At 42.1% G+C, this 17,320-nt stretch overlaps 1 protein-coding gene across 3 annotated transcripts in view; it reads right to left on the bottom strand.

Moving 5' to 3' along the window:
• LOC119646630 (protein apterous) overlaps positions 1 to 16,971 on the bottom strand; it is a 255,792-nt gene extending 238,821 nt beyond the window's left edge. For all 3 annotated transcript variants that reach the window (XM_038047138.1, XM_038047139.1, XM_038047140.1), the window contains exon 1: positions 15,569 to 16,971. In XM_038047138.1, coding sequence (XP_037903066.1) covers positions 15,569 to 15,607 — 39 coding nt within the window. In that variant the 5' untranslated portion in view covers positions 15,608 to 16,971. The remainder of the gene's footprint in view (positions 1 to 15,568) is intronic.
• Between the last annotated feature and the right edge of the window lie 349 nt (positions 16,972 to 17,320).

Here is a 17,320-nt window from a genome sequence, read left to right as displayed (position 1 = left end):
AACACCTGATCGGCAACCTTGACGCCGGTGTTGGACCTGGTTACGACAATCTTACTAACCCCTCCGTAATTTTCGATAAGAGAGAACCATTTTCTTAACCTATGGAAATAGACCCACACTCACAAAACTGGCAGTCGCACTCTTAGTGAGAATTACCGCCCTATGTCGCTCAACTCGTTGCGTTTCAAAACCTTAGGAAGGTATGTCAGTAACTGGCTCCCACTTTGGCCACCAGATGGCAAAACGGTTTTGTTGAACGTAGGTCCACTGCCTTCAACTTGCTCAACTTCACCAACTTTGTGGATAAATGTCTCAATTCTAAGCAGGACATGCACGCTATCACTACACTAATTTCACAAGATACTTTTGTGCAAAACTCCTCTCTCTCAGCGTTCCCGCATCAGTCAGAAAAACCAAAAAACGCTAAATTTTCCTGATATACCGAAAAAAAATATTGACTATCAAACGAGATTTCGAAGACCAATTGTCCACTTTCTCAGTGAGTTGTAGTCTTCTTTTCGGCACTTCTTGGTTTTTCAAACTAAAAAAAGGTCTGAAAAAAAAACTACACATCACCAGAGTTTCACTCGGCCGTGATGCTTCTCTTTTGGGTTACACATCCCATTCCTTTTTCCCTCCCCTGGTGACCCACAAGACTCTATTCTGGGCCCTTTGTTATTCTTATTTTTTATCAACGACCTTTCCCCCTTCTTACTTGTCCTGTTTGCTCTATGGCGACCATCTTAAGTGGTTTTCGCGATATAGCACTGCGTCTCCCTTCAATCAAACCTAGACATTCTATTCGTTGATGGTCTACTAATGGGTTAGCGCCAAACCTGGGCAAATATCATTTACGTGCTACCCTCCCAAATCCTCAGCGGTTTCCTTCTCTTACTGTATTGGCGGATATTCCTTATCAAATCGGAACTCAGAATTACGTCGGAGTCACTTTCGACAATAAGCTCTACTTCGACACTCACTGCCTCGAAGCCACCAATCGGACTGGAAAATTATCAGATTTCATACTACGTTCCTACTAGGATTTTGACTTTTTGCACCCCTCCTTAACTCTCCTTTGTTAGAAGTATCCTTATCTCCCCATGACGTAACTGTGATTCTCTTGTCCTTAAAAAAATGTTGACCATAAGGACTACCCCTTCCGCCCCGGCTTTCTTAACCTCCCATTCCTACAGCAATGTAAAACCTATCTTAATTTTTATAATTATTTCAAAGTTTCTACGGGTCTGAAGAAATTTTACGATCATGCATCCGTGATAAATTAGTTCTAAAAAAGAATCAAAAAGAAGTAAAATGCTCGACAATGCTCAGAGTAACTCTCAGACGCCCCCAATTACCATTAGATTTGCCAGCATCATCATTATTAATTTTCAACTGTATACTATCCTCTCTACTCTAGATCGAATATGTACTGACTACTCCTCTTTCTGGTACTCCTTTATTTCCTCCTCCTCCGCGCTGATACCAACCTTGAATATTGGATAGCTTAGAGTCATGAAAACACAAAACTTGAAAATTTAGTGGTCCCAAAACAGAACTAGGATCGGTCATGTAAAGAAAGAGCCTCTGAAGAGACCGAGGTTACTGGACGAAACCGTACAAAGGAAAACATTTTTCTTCACAATATTTTGGTGGTCAGAGGGTAGTATAGGTCCCAGGGCGAAACGTGGATTGGTACCCACGATGGAGCATAAAACCTGGGAAATGCCTGCTGAACCAACACCAACAGCTCTACTACCAAACCCTATCTCCACCTCCACGTGGTGCCCGCTGGGAGCTCTTTCTTAACGAAAAGCTGCAGACGGAGAAGGATGAAGGCGAGTCTCTCGTGCCTAAAAACGGGACAAATTGTACCAACTGGTCCTCCAGGTTGGGGGTTGGGTAGGGCTGACAACCCTACACGGAAAACAACTTGTTACGAAGCCACAACAGGAGCCAGTTCCTTATTAAGGCAGGCCTAGACCGGATACCGGTTGTTGGGCCGTTGATGATGATGATGATGAATATTTTCACCAATCACCGATTATTCAACCTTCGATTGCCCAACGCTAAGTATCCATTTAGTATCTTAGTAACTAAAAACTAAAAAGTTTCTGACATACGTTATAAAATAAGAAGTGAAGGTCAGTCCACAGAAGCCTAATCAATCCTCAAGTGTGCTTCCTAAACAAGATTAAAACCGCAACCATAACGTAAACAAAAAGCTAAATATTTTGGATTAACTCACTAGAGTCATGCAAGCGTCCAGTGAAACATCATATCTGAATTCACTTCCGCGGAAATATACTCAATTTTTTGCAGCTCCACTCTAAAATGTTAATAATAACTGTGTAATATGGGGTAGACTACAACAAATACAGGAATAGAACTTTGATTCTACCCCTGAACTTGATGCTCTCTTAGTCCTACCTCAAGACTGAAACTGCACAGCACTGACGAGTACACCACCTCTGCCAGCGACCTTCGAAACAATTCTCAATTCCGCCTACATAATACGCGTCAATCATTACAAATTCTAATCTCATAAAAACCCTAAATCCCATATTCCCGCTCAGTTCAGAGGTCCAAAAGTATCAAAACCAGACTTAGTCAACTTGACAGGCCTTATCGCTCTACACCAGCTTTCTGCGGAGTTCATCGCGATCTAGAAAGATGTCAAGCGTTAGATTAACAAACGCCATTTGTCATGCATCCCCCACACATCCTCATCCATCCACACAATCTGTACACATTACTTACTATAAATGTTATATTGAATTAGTATAAAAGATACTTAATCTGAGATTTCGAGCTGAACGTATCTATCAGCGGTTCGGTAGTGCAGCGGACAAGTCTAAAGTACGATTTGTCCAAGCCCCGCACACAAAGCGACGGATCCTACTCAAGGCAATGTGAACCGGGCGGCCCCAATGAACACAAAAATCTTTTAAATAAAATAAATAAAAAATGGAAGAATAAAAAACAGTCAAAACATCGCGACAGTGGCGATAACTTATGACAGTGTCTAATCTTTATCAGTTGAAAAGAGAAATAAACTAAAATGCGTGACCAAGGAAAAGAACCTGAAAAGCGTTATCAATCGGGGAGATAAGAACGGAGATACACAAGGCAAAAGATAGAAGCTTGTATGCGTGATAAGAGGGAAAAGTTAAGACAAACCCTGAATATTATTAAACATAAGTAATTGTGGATGATTCAATTTCAAAACATGGAAGCTTGTGAAGCGAGCCGCCCCAATTTCAGTGAAACAAACAGAATTTCACCGGATTAAAGCTGGACTGGCGGATTTTCGGAATTTTGTAAAATTTAGATACTGACAAATATCTTTCATCTGATAGGGTCTATTATGGAACTGCTGGTTCAAAATTTCGCCCCGACCATGCCTAACCACTCCATTTCATTGAAAAAAGCTGCTTCCCAATAGACGTGACAGGATTTTGTCAGCTCATGGTGTCCATATTTAATTTGGGATTTTTTTAATATTTACTGACAGTTGTCATCAGTTATGTTTGGCATTTGGCAAAGATGCTTGGAAACTATCCAAATTTTCTATCAAAATTCAAAAAAGCTTCATTACAACTGAAAAAACTAGTCATGCAAGATACTGTCATGATGTTGCCTCTGAGTTCACTATTAGCCATATTGTTGAGAAATTGAAACGCGAACTGACATATTGGAAAAAGTATAGCCAAAGGATTGTCCAGGATGACAGCCTGGCGTATTTTGACGATTGAATTTTAGTCAACACTCATACATGATAGCACTGACCCAAGAACTTACACCAGGTGACCATTGTTCCGACGGCATTTTGTCAGTTGAGCTCTAGAGTGCTATTGGAACTTTCTTTTACCAAATCGATGCTGACAGCAAAAAAAGCGGCGCAACATAAGATGTATCTTCTCCTAAGGTCCAGGGGTCGGTAATTTGGTTAATAGACGCCTACAAATAGCCATCATGATCGCATAGTTTGGGAACATTCGAATATTTTCTATGGGGTTAGATTAAGGGACTTCTTCCTGGAATCGATACTTTTATTAGCGGTTTAGCCGACAAATGTCTTAATAGGGGAGCAGAAATGCTGAAATCTTACAGTGCATTTGATGACCTGTTCTTGATGACTTCCTCGTTTTTCAAAAGGACGAAAGAAAGGTTCGAGGAGCCTCTGAAATTACGCTTCCTCTTAAGTCTTCCATCCAACGTTAAAGCTAGTTGGATCTTCAGAAGCAACCTCAAGATTCTTGGACTATTGAACATTTCCAGCTACTATAACTTCCCATTCCAGACCAAGGTCTGAGCTTAAATTAATGCGGTTTCTGCAAAAGCCGATTTGTGGAAGTGACCCTGCCCGCATCCAAGCATCCGCCAATCCTTGCTACCATCAACATTGCAATGATGTGTTGCAGCAGACAGACTCCATTTTTTGTCGTATTATAACCAAATAATATATCTATAAGATGTTCAGATGCATCTTGAAATGTGATGGTTGGTGACATTGTAAAGTGCAACCGAGACAGAGCCCAGCTGCTGGGCGAGCAAGTCAGCAGGCTGCAAGCAGGCAGGCATCAATTTCGTATCACTAAACCAGCCAACATTATTTATAATGGTCCAAGAACGTGCACTTTCCATTGTAAGGGAGACTGACTTTCATCAACTTAAATAACTGATACACGTTAATGTCACATTTCGGTACTTTCAAATGTACTTTTCCAGTATTGTCTGCCATCCAAACATTATGTACTCCTGCCTACAATTGTAACTGTCATACCCCCCGGCATGCCATAAAATCCACCGAATTGAGTTATTGAAAATCGGTCGAACCGGGCCTGTCAGGGGAATAAAGCAAAATTGCGCTCGCTGGTGACTACCACCCTGATTTGACTCAGGCACTCCTTCACAACTGAGTCGACTGGAATTCGACTTCCACTTACGATACAAATCCCTCTGCCTCCATCCCCTAAGGTCTGAATCATGGCCTTCCACTACGGCAGCTTGGCGTTCTATCTACTGAGCTGCGCAGACATTTACACCAAAACGCTGATTTTTAAAAGTAGCAACAGACGGTTTCGTCCATAAAAAGGAGCAATCAGCTTTTGGCAGCCACATGCAATACAGTTTGGCCCATGCAGAGGTGAAGCAGCGTCTAACAAGTTGCCTCTGCCCTGGACAAAATACTCAGTAGCAACTTTTGTAAAAAGATAGTTGGGAATTCTAGAGATTTTTCGAATGTAGGCATATTTTTGGTAATGGGAAATGAGTCGGATTTACTAAGCTTTATGTTGTGAGGAGCAGCTGTGAAACTTCAATGTCCAGAGACAAGTCGTCAAGCTTTCTAAGGGAGAGGAAACTGCTTAACAATGATATCTAAAGCCAACATAAATAGATCTTGTTTAGGCGAGATCCTAACCCATGAATTTAAGGTATAACTTCATTTATGAAGTCTTTTCCAAGATAGGCGCTTGGTGAAGCCCACTTTAGGCTTCAGGCCTCTTTCAAATGGGACAATCTAAGTAAACAAGCATTACGAATGATAGAATACATATTTGCTAATTTTATAATTTAGTCCAAGATACTCCCGTGGAAAAGAAAGCTCTACCCTCTAACTGCTTAGCCTATAGATTTGGAAAATATAAATATCCTTGGGAACGTATAGTGTCACTTGAAACCAGATTCATCACCGAGTGCAACCCCCTGTAGCGTGACTCTGCCTGTTCCAAGAGATTCGACGAACTTCTCGACGTTCACCCTCGCAACGTTCCACACGCAGTAGGACAACTAGCGTCAACCACTTCGAACGCGATGTACTGGTGATCACTTGTCGAGGAGTCTTTTAGACCTCGCCACCCGTCCATTGATGGTGCCAGGGATTCCGACGCAAAAGTGATGTCAGGAGTACTTCCTTCGCCGCCTGGGTGCCGAAACGTTGGCTTGGATTCGGTGTTTAAAATTAAGAGTCCGGTTATGGTCGCCATTTCCACGACTCGTTTCCCTCTAGAGCCTGGCTCAGGCATGACCCATTCAAGGACCCTAGATTTAAAATCACCACCTACCAAGATTCGCCGTCCCGGGCCTCCCCCAGAACATCAAGCCAGCGCAGAAAGTCCGCTATCGTCTCATTCGCGTTAGATAAATGCTAAAAAACATTATCCCTAAACGCCGAATCCAGACAAACCCATTCCCTCGGTCTTGGGTAAGAACAAGAAGTCGAACGACGTCCTGGACCCAGATGGTAGCGGTACACGATAAATCGAAATGCTATGAAGCTGGGTCCCGATTCTGGTATTGCTCGCTGATCAGCAGCAGATCAGCCTTTACCTTTGCTATTCGCCCCAAGCCTTTTCTAGTTCCGTCCTAAAGATTGGACACCATCCCGAACCCGCAGTGTATGCGACCATCTCACCAGATACGCCACAGTCTCTGCAGAAAAAGCAACTTTCGCTTTCATCGCAGGTCTCTGCTTGGCGGCCCACCTAACCGGCATGCGGTTCTCCTATCAGGTCCCTTACAAGTTGCTGACGCGTGTCTATAGTCCAGACAGCAGTAGCACTTGATGGGGATTATTCGCATTCGTCCCCTTCACACTACCCATCTTAGGAGTTTCCTCGGATATTGCTCGGGAGCTTCCACCACAGCAAGGTTTTGCCTTGGAGCATTTACAAAGGTGATACCTATCCGAGCATTGGTTACCTTCCGAGATTCACGCTTTATGGCCTCCTCCAGTCAAGATAGTCAAGGTAGTCAAGATCTCGGATTTCAAGAGAGCAAACCATGCAATCGTCCAGCCCAAACTACATCTCCAAATAAAAATGAAATCTTTGGTACCCTCAAACGTAATAAAATTTTTGAAATTCGGGAGATATTTTAAACATCAAATTTTCCTCAGGATCATATTCAACTCAAACCTGCTTTCCACCCTATTTGCATCGTATATTACTGTGTGCAAAAAGTAGGGGATTCCTGATGAATTTTAAGAGCCAGGGGTAACCGTCTCCGTTAAGAAGTTCATCCTTCGGTGTTTTGTAAATGTCTATACTTTCGGCCATGTCTAATTTCCTCATATTACTTATGCAGGACACCAACTTTATGTTCTCCCTGGAAATCCTGTGTCTATTTGGGACAATGAATCTGAGAGCCTGTCCGGATAGCTGAGTGGTTAGAGCGCAAGGCTGTCGTACGGAAGGTCGCGGTTCAAATCTCACTGGTGGCAGTGGAATTTGTATCGTGATTTGACGTCGGATACCAGTCGACTCAGCTGTGAATGAGTACCTGAGTCAAATCAAGGTAATAATCTCGGGCGAGCGCAATGCTGACCACATTGCCTCCTAGTGTACCGTTACGGTCTTGAATGAAGTGCTCTAACACACTTCAAGGCCCTGATCCAACATGGATTGTTGCGCCAACGATTATTATTATTATTAATCCGAGAACCGGGAACTCTTGGCCGCGTTCAAGAGAAGAATCTTCCGAATCTCCGACACGAGGATGGACGATTTCGTAGCCTACATGACGACGAAATCTATGAGCGATACTACCACCATCCGATGGTGGATAAAATCCAGCTCAACAGGTTGCGGTAGGCGGGTCACTTAATCCGAATGGATTAGGATGATCCAGCCCGGAAAGTCTAGAAGGACAATAGCTATGGTAAAAAAAGAATACGAGGCAGACCCTGCCAATGGCGTAGGTCAGGACGCCTGACAGCTTTGTCCGATGAAAACTTTCTCGCAATCAGCGCAGGAAATTTCATGTACCACAGACTTGGTCATTTGATCGATTGGATCTTTGGTTCATCTCAGAAGGGTTTTGAGTTGGTTGTTCGTGCTGGTGAAGACGACGTCCAAACCATGTCTCCCCAGTCTTCTTTTCAACGAATGGAAAATTTCGTTGAATTCCAGAGCTATTCCCCGTCTGATCTGTTGATCCGGAGTCAGCTGAGTACGGGCTTGCCTTTGGAGCGTCCACTTTCAATTGCTGATCAGGCTGCTCGGAAGCTGGTCGGCGTAACCATTGAGTCTGGCAATCTTAAAATTATGCTTCGTCTCTTTCATACAGTCTCCGAGAAAATGGCGAGAACTAGCATCCGATGGATCATGTGGTTGAAAAAGGCAACTTTGTGCTGATAAGCGTGGTTCGAAGTGCTGGGGATAACCCGTTTGGTGTCCGTCTGTAGATTTCCTTCCTCTTCAACAACAGGTCCAAGAAAAGTAATTGGCCTTGGTTTTCCATCTCCAGGGTGAACTCCATATTGTGGTGCACTTCATTTTTCGTGGCGACTGCGCAGATATCGTCCATATACCTCTTCCAAAATTGTTATTACTGAAGGTGAGGCTTGGATTGATGCTTATGCCCCAGAAACCAGCAATCAGTCAGTGAACATCGTGCAAAAGGCGAACCCAAACCGAAGAGATCACGCCAAAGTCAATTGTCAGTTTTTCTCGATTACCGTGCAATTGTCGACCCAAAATTCCTCCAATTCAGCCAAACCGTTAACCAAAGTTTGACTATTAGACGTCATTTTCGTGAAGCTAGTATCTCACGACTATCTCAATTTCAGTTGGGAGTAAATTTAAAGCAGAAATCCTTCCTTCACTTTAATTCAGATCTCTCAAACTTACAAATCATAAAAAACTATCCTACTCCCGCAACAGGCACGGAACAGGTCCTCCATTTTAATTACCCATTTTAAAAATTTAGAAATCACGAGGAATATCTTATTCCATCCAGCAAGAGACAAGAAGCAAGTTAACTAGACAGCTGACTTGACACTTCACCCTCGCTCAGCTGCCAAATATCCTGCTAAATTTTCGATCCAGACAATAAACAACAACAAAAGTTACTATTAGTTTTTCATCGAGCCATACTTCATCGTACCGTCCTCTTTCCCACGCAAAATCCCCCCCCATCATTTAGATACATATCATTCGGTGTAAGCCCTAGACAAATGCTAAAAATGCATTTAATAATATACAGCATAATCAGAGTGATGGTGAAAACGTTAATGATCATTTTTTAAATATTTGAAAATTTCTTTGTTATTATTAGAAATACATATTTAAACCAATTTGAGGGTTTCGGGAAGTTTGGAAAAGGGTTTTGTCGATAAATTTGTCAAAAGAAAAATAGAAATAATCATTTCTGAATGAATATTTTAAAATAAGTCGTTGGGATGGAAAGTAGGGAATTGAAAAGTTACCCTCTGAAGGTGTTGAAGGAAGCAAAATAAGAGAAAGAAAACTGCTGTAGACTAGCAAATGGTTCTCCTCCCAAATCCTCACAGAACAACGCAAACAAAATGGTGCACCTGTTGAGAATCCGCGGACACTACAAGCATTCGAATTTAACATATGGCTGTCATCTACCCTTGCGTTGGACGTAAGGCATAAACCACGGGTACCCGTATTTGCTATCGATTCAAGACAATCAGGCAATCTGCTTTAGCTCCTTCCAAGAATTCATAACAAGGGTACACTGTGCCTAGTATTGTTCTAGATAGATGGAAGATTATTTTTTAAAAAAAGTTAACAGATACTCTCGGGGAGGCAAAATACAGAATTTTCAACATTTGCTATTTTCCAACTTTCATCGATGTCAAAAAGCTGTTGCATCCGCTCAGGATATTTGTGACATTTACGAAGATGCTATCATAGGCGAGTGAATAGCACCCAAATGGTTCGCAAAATTCAGAATTCAATGGAGCCTGTTCCAAAGCAATTTTGAAGGAAGATGGTCACCACGCATGTCAAGAATTCACCAAAAAGGAGCTGTAATCATGGAGCAATGCTCAATGAAGGAAGTGCCTCACGAGCCCAAGTAAAGCGCCTTCAAATTGGCGGCGACGGCCTTACTCTGCTTGGGGCCCGGGCAATATTTCTTTTACCGATCTGTGACGTGGGATGAGAAATGGTACCTATATGTCAATATGAGGCAAAGAAAATAATGAATGCTTCCAGCAGAAACGCTGAGAGTCAAGGCTTCCACCAAGGAAGACTATGCTTAACATCTGGTGGAATTGGAAGAGTATAGTGCACTGAAAGAAGTCTGAATGACTGAATAGTACAATCAACAAGGACCTCTACACTGCCTAGCTGCACCCCACAGAAAGAATTCAGCTGAAAGCTTCGACACTAGGCCGGACAAATTTTGTCAGAAAGGGATAAAGAAATTGGTCGAAATATGGGAGCAGTTTCTATTTCTTTAACATTTCCGAAAAATAGCCTAGATGACCAAAGGTGTAACCAGCTGCAGCTGAAAAACATTATTATTTCACCGTTCCCAACTTTGGTCACTTATTTTAATAACGTGTCCCTTGATGACATCGCAGGTTGATCTACCAACTCTCTACCAGTATACGTATCGTGGCTAAAGTGATTTTTCCTGTTTTTTGTCAAGTAGAAAAGAGGATACAATATTCGAAATGATTAAACGGCAGCCTCTCATCCGAACCCGCTGCAAGGTTCGGACCCTGCTTTGTCTTGGATATTTGTGGCGATCTTCGTGTTATCCTGTATTGCATTAGGTGTGGTAGCAATAAAAGTGAAGTATAACTCATGGAAATTTGGGACTCCATGGATGACCATAAAGGAGTGAACAGGAGAATGTCAGCTAAGCAGAAGTGTAAGCGTTTGGACAAACAATACTGCCATCGAATGCAGTGCATCTAAGAATTCTGTTTGGGTTCCTGTTATGAGAATGAACTGAACTATTTAGATTGCTAAAGCGTACAAACTCTATTGCCGGTGACAACTCTTTTAGAGGTAACACCGAGTTTGAATGCTTTACTTTAAAATTCTTTTCCAAGATAGCTAGCTGTAGGGTACTACCCCAACTAGTCCTGAGGTTGACAGCGCCAATATTCCAAAAAACAGTCATACCTAGGGGCCTTTGAAGCCTTCAGCACAAAAAATTAAATTGTTGATTCAAAACCCGTGAATGTTATCTGCAGGTTTGGTATCTACAATGCGGCTGGGGAATGAACGCCAATTTATGAGCCAGTCCAAAAAGATTGACAGGATCTTTGCCACATCGACCCGATTGGACTGTCAAAGTATAGATTGTTTCTTTTTTTAGGTGGATAGTCTTGCTTGCTAAAAGAAGGCCTTTCCTTTCCAATAGGTCAATTTGTTCTCCCAATCACGTTCTCGTACCACTCTTACAATCCCTTCAAATTACCCGGGTTTGATATTATGTCCCCTTAGACGAACTACCCAAAAACCAGTACGTGTCAAATAAGCTCATAATATTAGCTTCTGATGAACAATTGGAATTGGAATACAATATACAAGTGAAATATGAAGAAGGGGTCGGTACACATCCGAGATAAGCTTTTCAACCCCCCAAATATCAACGAATTAGTTCGCGGGTATCCAGGCTTTAAACAAATTATAACCGGCCAATAACAAAAATAGAGTCTCTAGATGATGAAAAGTTTCCCAAAAATAATGAGGCTTTTATTTGACATTTACAAGGACATGCCATTGTAGAAGTGAAAATTACTGCCAAGCATGGCGTCGACCAGATCTTCCATTCTGAAGCTCATTAATAGTGAAATACGAATAAAATTTATGCCGATCTGACTCAAAGATCACATCTATTCTAAATGTTGCCTCCCTTTCCTTCCACTCCACCTAGCTTTAAAATAAGTCATCGGAACACATTTTCCCCTAACTAGTAATAGAAAACGTAGTTGTCCTGATTAATAATCGAAGCTGGAACACCCCAATTTGAGCCATAGCTTGAAGCATGTTAGAAGCGGTAGACTAGGAAGTAATTGTGATCAGCATTGCGCTTCCCCAGGTTTACTGTCCTGATTTGAATAATACACTCCTTCACAGGCCTGTGACAGGTGCTCATTCACAGGGGAGCCGAACCATATTTGACATTTGGCCGGTAGGATTTGGTTTTCCATTACAGCAGCTTATTCCTAAAAAGCATACTTTTTAGTTATATATATCTAGTTTCCCAACAAAAAATACCAGATCATGACCACACTTATCAGCAATGTTGGCCTTACCTCATCTCAAATTCAGCCCGAGAAACACGACTGCGAACCTACCACATTTGGAAAGCAAGGGTTGGAGACAGACACACAAAAAACCAAATGTAGAAAGCATTCAATCCAATTGATGCTGGCCCATTTTGATTTTTTTTTCCAAAAGTAAACTGCGGAAGCAACCAACCCTTGGTTATACTAGTCGTCACTTTGGTTTCACTTTGGTCTTTCTGTCCTGAGTGAAACCATAGCCAGCCTTTTTAAGGTCAACTAATTTCTAAATTAGGTAAAAGGGTGACATGCCAGGATTTTCAAAGCACAGTCTCCAAAAATCACAAGTAGGCGTATACGTTGAAAATTTCGCCCAACGTTTTTGCAAGTTTTGAGCAATGTTAAATGATGATGATAACCGAAACCCAAAAGCCTTGGCGCATAAGCATAAGTGAAGGGTTCTGTCCGTTCCAATTTGAATCTAGAACTTGAAGCTAACCTGCAACAGCACTTAATTTCCAGATTATAATGGAATCCTAAAAGACAATGGGTTCACCATTATTCTCCCCCGGTATATTATCCTGATTTGACGCAGGAACTCATTCGCAGATGAGTTGATCAATATTTGACATCCAGCCTGTAATACGAATCGGTGCTGCCACCAGTGAAATTTGATCTTCCGTCCTTCAATTAGGCCATCGTCGTCCTTATTACTATATATTTTAATATTCGAAATTACTTCTAGATTCCCAAAAAAATAGTGCCAACTTAGGATTTACCAGAAATGGGGCCCTTACACCATCCCAAACTCAGCCTGGGAAACACGTCTACCACCTTTTTGAAAACAAGAGTTACAAACAGCGACAAAAACAGGAGCAGTATTGGCAGCAGTCAATCCAGATCCAGTTGATCCATCCAATGTTTTTTTTTCAAAAAGTGAACTGCGGTAACAACTGACCCCTACCAGTAAGTATCACACTGTTCTCAAGGAAAACGTGAGACAGCACTTTCTAAATTTACCCTGCCTTGGGCGAAACCGCGGCCAACCTTTTTGAAAATGAGCCAATTTTTAAATATTGATGAAGAGATGGCATGCATTTGAAATATACCAGGAGGTTCCACACTTAGCCTGCAAAAGTCAGGAATATACAGGATGTTTCCGCCAGCCTTATTTCTGTGTGTCACAAAGAAAAATGCGGGTTTTATTTAAGGAGGGGTTTTCTATGGATCAGAAATCTATAAGCATCTATGCTTAGTTAGCTACATTAAGACAAATTCTACCCAATCAAAAAACGGTTTCACTCGCAATAATTGCCAGGACAAAAGTTTATTTATAACCCTAGATGACAAACCCCACCTAAGGTGACAAAAAATTTAATTTGAAAAGAATTAAAAAAAACAACAGACAACAAGCGAATTTTGCGAAACCCCATTTTGGCCCACTAGGTGTTTTTTTGTCACCTCACATGCCTGTGCTTCCTGACCCCCCCCCCCCCCCCTTTCTCAAACTGAGTACACCTTCAAAGTCTCTTTTTTATTTAATTGTCACCCCACTTTTAAGTACTAACTTTATGACACCAACCCAAGCACAAGGATAAGTATCAACATCCATGACTGGAACTAGGATTCAAACCAGGATCATGGGGTCGAAAATTTAATATCCTGCTTGGCAAACTACAGAGCTAGGTTTCCAGATATTATAAAAAAAAATCTCTCATATAAAACTCGATCGATAAAGAGACATGTTTCCATCAGAAAATTGGTTCAATCGCAAGGTGACATTTAGACTGTCAAGCCTTTACAAAGGACGATACCACTGGTGCCTTTTGGTAGAAAAGCTGGCAAAGATGAGAGGCAGTTATGGGGCAATTTGACAAAATGAATTCGTCAACAAAGAGGAGGAGGACCTCAAAAACTATCTATCTATCTTCAACTTTTCCAAGAAGCAACTGGCGCAGTTTTCACAATACACAGGGCTTTTGAATGTCCAACACTCATGAACAGATACTACTTTACATCCTTCCAGTCGACTTATTATTCATAAGAATAAACCGAAATCTGCAAAAGTCATTCTTTCATACAAAAACGATACAGAAATCATGCACTAATATTGAGTTGAAACAGCTTAGATCTCCCAAAGAATAAACCACCGAAATGTCAATTCTCGGATTAAATTTGACCTTTATTGTATCCACACTGCGCTGGCAGGACTATACACGTGATTTTTTCTTATCAACACTAAACATGTCAGTCATCGAAATCCACGCATTTTCCTACTTCCCCAACAATGGGTATGTTGTAATGGCGAATCCAGCTCAGTTCCGCTGGACCTGGATGAAATCAGATTGAACAGCCAACTACGGTCACTAGGACATACTCTGTTTTCATTATTAGAAGATGTCGACCAAAGTAATGGAGAAGCCATAATCCCACAATTATGAAAAATACGCAGGAACTCTCCCCCTTCAACCTCCTCCACCAATTTTTTTTGTGTTCTTAACTAGGTTCTAACGACAGTGAGCCAAATAGGACCACGATAGTATTTGGTGTTCATTGGCAAACTTGCTAGAAAGTATTTTCGAACCGCTTCTAGCAAGGGCGCAATCATTAGTGAAGCTAGGCTTATAAGGTTGTCAATCCAGTCGATATCATACAGTCATTTGGAAAGCTCCTAGTTTAAAATGTCTCGGGTAGCAGTTGAGTGACTACTCCTCAAACTGGATGAGGTTCTCAGCGAAAGTTTTCAACGTGCAACGGACAATACCCCAGCGCCAAAAATGTATAACTACACGAGTTAAAGAGGCACTCTCTGGTTCCCTCTCCAGTAGAAAGAATAACAAAATTAAGGACATTTAGGTACACCATTGGAGGGCTGCGGGACTTTCTCCATCAGGAATCTGAAAAAAATCGATCCTAACTTGAAAGGAGAACACTACTGCAATACCATAGAAGGATACATCCACCTTCAATCCAATTCAAAAAATGAGATTCTAGCACTTTAAGGACCTTAGAAAGCCAACAAAATTAAGCCAGGATATAACAAAACATTAAATATGTACAAGAAGTGATACAAGAAGAAAAACATTTACGACGCCAGGTCAAGCTTCCAAGGAGTTACTTCCTGTTCACATTCCCCCCGACTTCCCACAGAGGACTTTAAACCAAAGAAAGTTGGGAATCCAGTAAGAAAAGGGAAACTTGTCGAACGAACTATTCTTCTCCCACAATATTTAGCGATTGGCCCTCTTAGCACTTTTCCATTATTGTACCACGACCAGCCTCAATGTGCTCTACTTTTGTAACTTTACCAATGTTTGATGTGGTTGTTCTACTTCCGCCTTGCGGGTCCTAAACGTGTACGCCTTTATTACACAGGCAGACCCGCTTAACCTTAACTTTTTATCACATCTTATTCGACTAGCTATCTCCTGTTTGTAACCCTCAGTTCAGTTCCAAAATATCTACTTTCCTGTGCTACCTTTGCTATCGTCAAAGTTAGATGCAAAAGAACAGAAATCCGTCGAAACAGGACTCTATTCTTGCATGGGTCAATTGAAAAAGTAAAGGGCTTACCCAATGCATCACAGGGCGCTCTTCAGTACAGACGCCCATGTGCGTCTGTTGTACAGGTCCGCAGATATTCGCCAATGGCACTCCTTGTTGCGGCTGCGGTGGCTGCAACTGTTGCTGATGTTGTTGCTGGAAAATCCTTGCTTCTTGTTGTTGCTCGATTATCCTTGATATTATCACACTTTCAATGTTACAAACTACTCACTAGCACACTCCTTCTTGCACAATCCACAATTTCACTTGTCACACACAAACTCCACAACAATTTTACAAATCAAATATTCAAGAATTCAAGGATAAAGACGTCAATGTCGAATTGATACCCTCTTCAAACTTGCTCCTTGTAACTCTCGTCTGACCCGAAAATCTCGTCCCAATTCGCCCAGTAAACGATAGATAATTTTGTCAGTTCGGAGGTCCAATCATTAATTTATCGCCTCCCCGAGACAGGGATTGAGATGTCGCGATCTACTTTAACAGCACAACTCAATCTTATCTGGACCACGCAACATCCAGACCCGAAAACATGTCAGTCCATGTGGCAGTGGCCGAAATCAGGTCCAAAAGGAATTTTGACAAAAAAATCAGAACACAAACGTTCAGGTTGGGAAGTAAGTTAGGAGCAACCTTCCACGGCAACCGAGCCCAAGGAGAGTCATAAAAAATAAAGAAACATCGGACGAAACAGCCGTGACAATGTCAGAGTTAATTTATATCGAGAATGTGAGATTGGGCTGATGACGCAGCGACAAGAAGACCTGCAAGGCTCGAAGAGGTCCCAATGAGATCCTTGCACTGATAACGACCAATTTAGGGTGCCCAATGTCTCCTTAAGATTTCTCAGCGGTGATAAAATGTTATTTATATCCTGCCGTCGATTGGTATTACGTTTCGTCCAGGAACGTTGCACTGAAATACGACTCACGAGACTTCACGCTTCACGAAATTCTACACTTGAATCAGATTGAAATTGATCACGGAGCGTCCAAGCATCCTTTTGGTTTCAGTTTACACGAATCGTGAACAGTTCACACGGCTGAAGAGACAACGCGATTCCACTCCACTTCAAATCCTGCTCGCAGACACTTGCACGTGACTCACGAATCCTTTTACACAATTTTTCGTACAACCCACAGACGCACTACGCACCCCCAAAACACACGCGAACTGATAGTGTCGTTGCTTATTGCTTACCTAAGGCAACACTTTGCTTTTCCTCGCTCAAACCACTGGAAGTGAAATTCGCGTGCGTTTTTCGCAAAATTCAACTTTTTTCATTCACTGGCAGCGACTCACTCACGGTCCATTCAACGAGTTGCAAACGCATGCGCGGCTCACACGACATTAACACCAAACGCCGACGAAGTTCGGCGTACACAAGCCCACAGATCGTCCGAAACCTGCCAGACCGGTAATCCGTCCGTTCTGGTTCCGTGGTCGAGCGGTGAGCCCTCATTGGGCCAAGTCGACCCCACCCCACAATGATGGATAAGATTTGTTGCCATAGCGATGGGAGGCGTGGCAGGGCGTTCGTATTGATAAGATGCCATGAGAAGGAAGGAGACAGCCCCTGCGACTCTATCTCAACCCATCGCATTCCCACCTGAACTGGTTTTCCATACCACACTTGAATAGTTTTATGGGTATATAACCCATACAAGTGAACACAGAGGTGTGTAGTGGTTACCTACTATATATAGCCCCAGGGCGTCACCAAACCTATACACTCTAAAGCCTTCACTGTAGAAGGGATAG

The sequence above is a fragment of the Hermetia illucens genome, chromosome 1, assembly GCF_905115235.1.
Source record: "Hermetia illucens chromosome 1, iHerIll2.2.curated.20191125, whole genome shotgun sequence".
Classification (NCBI taxonomy): domain Eukaryota; kingdom Metazoa; phylum Arthropoda; class Insecta; order Diptera; family Stratiomyidae; genus Hermetia; species Hermetia illucens.
Note: the sequence above shows the minus strand (reverse complement) of the source record. Positions and strands in the feature narration are given on the sequence as shown.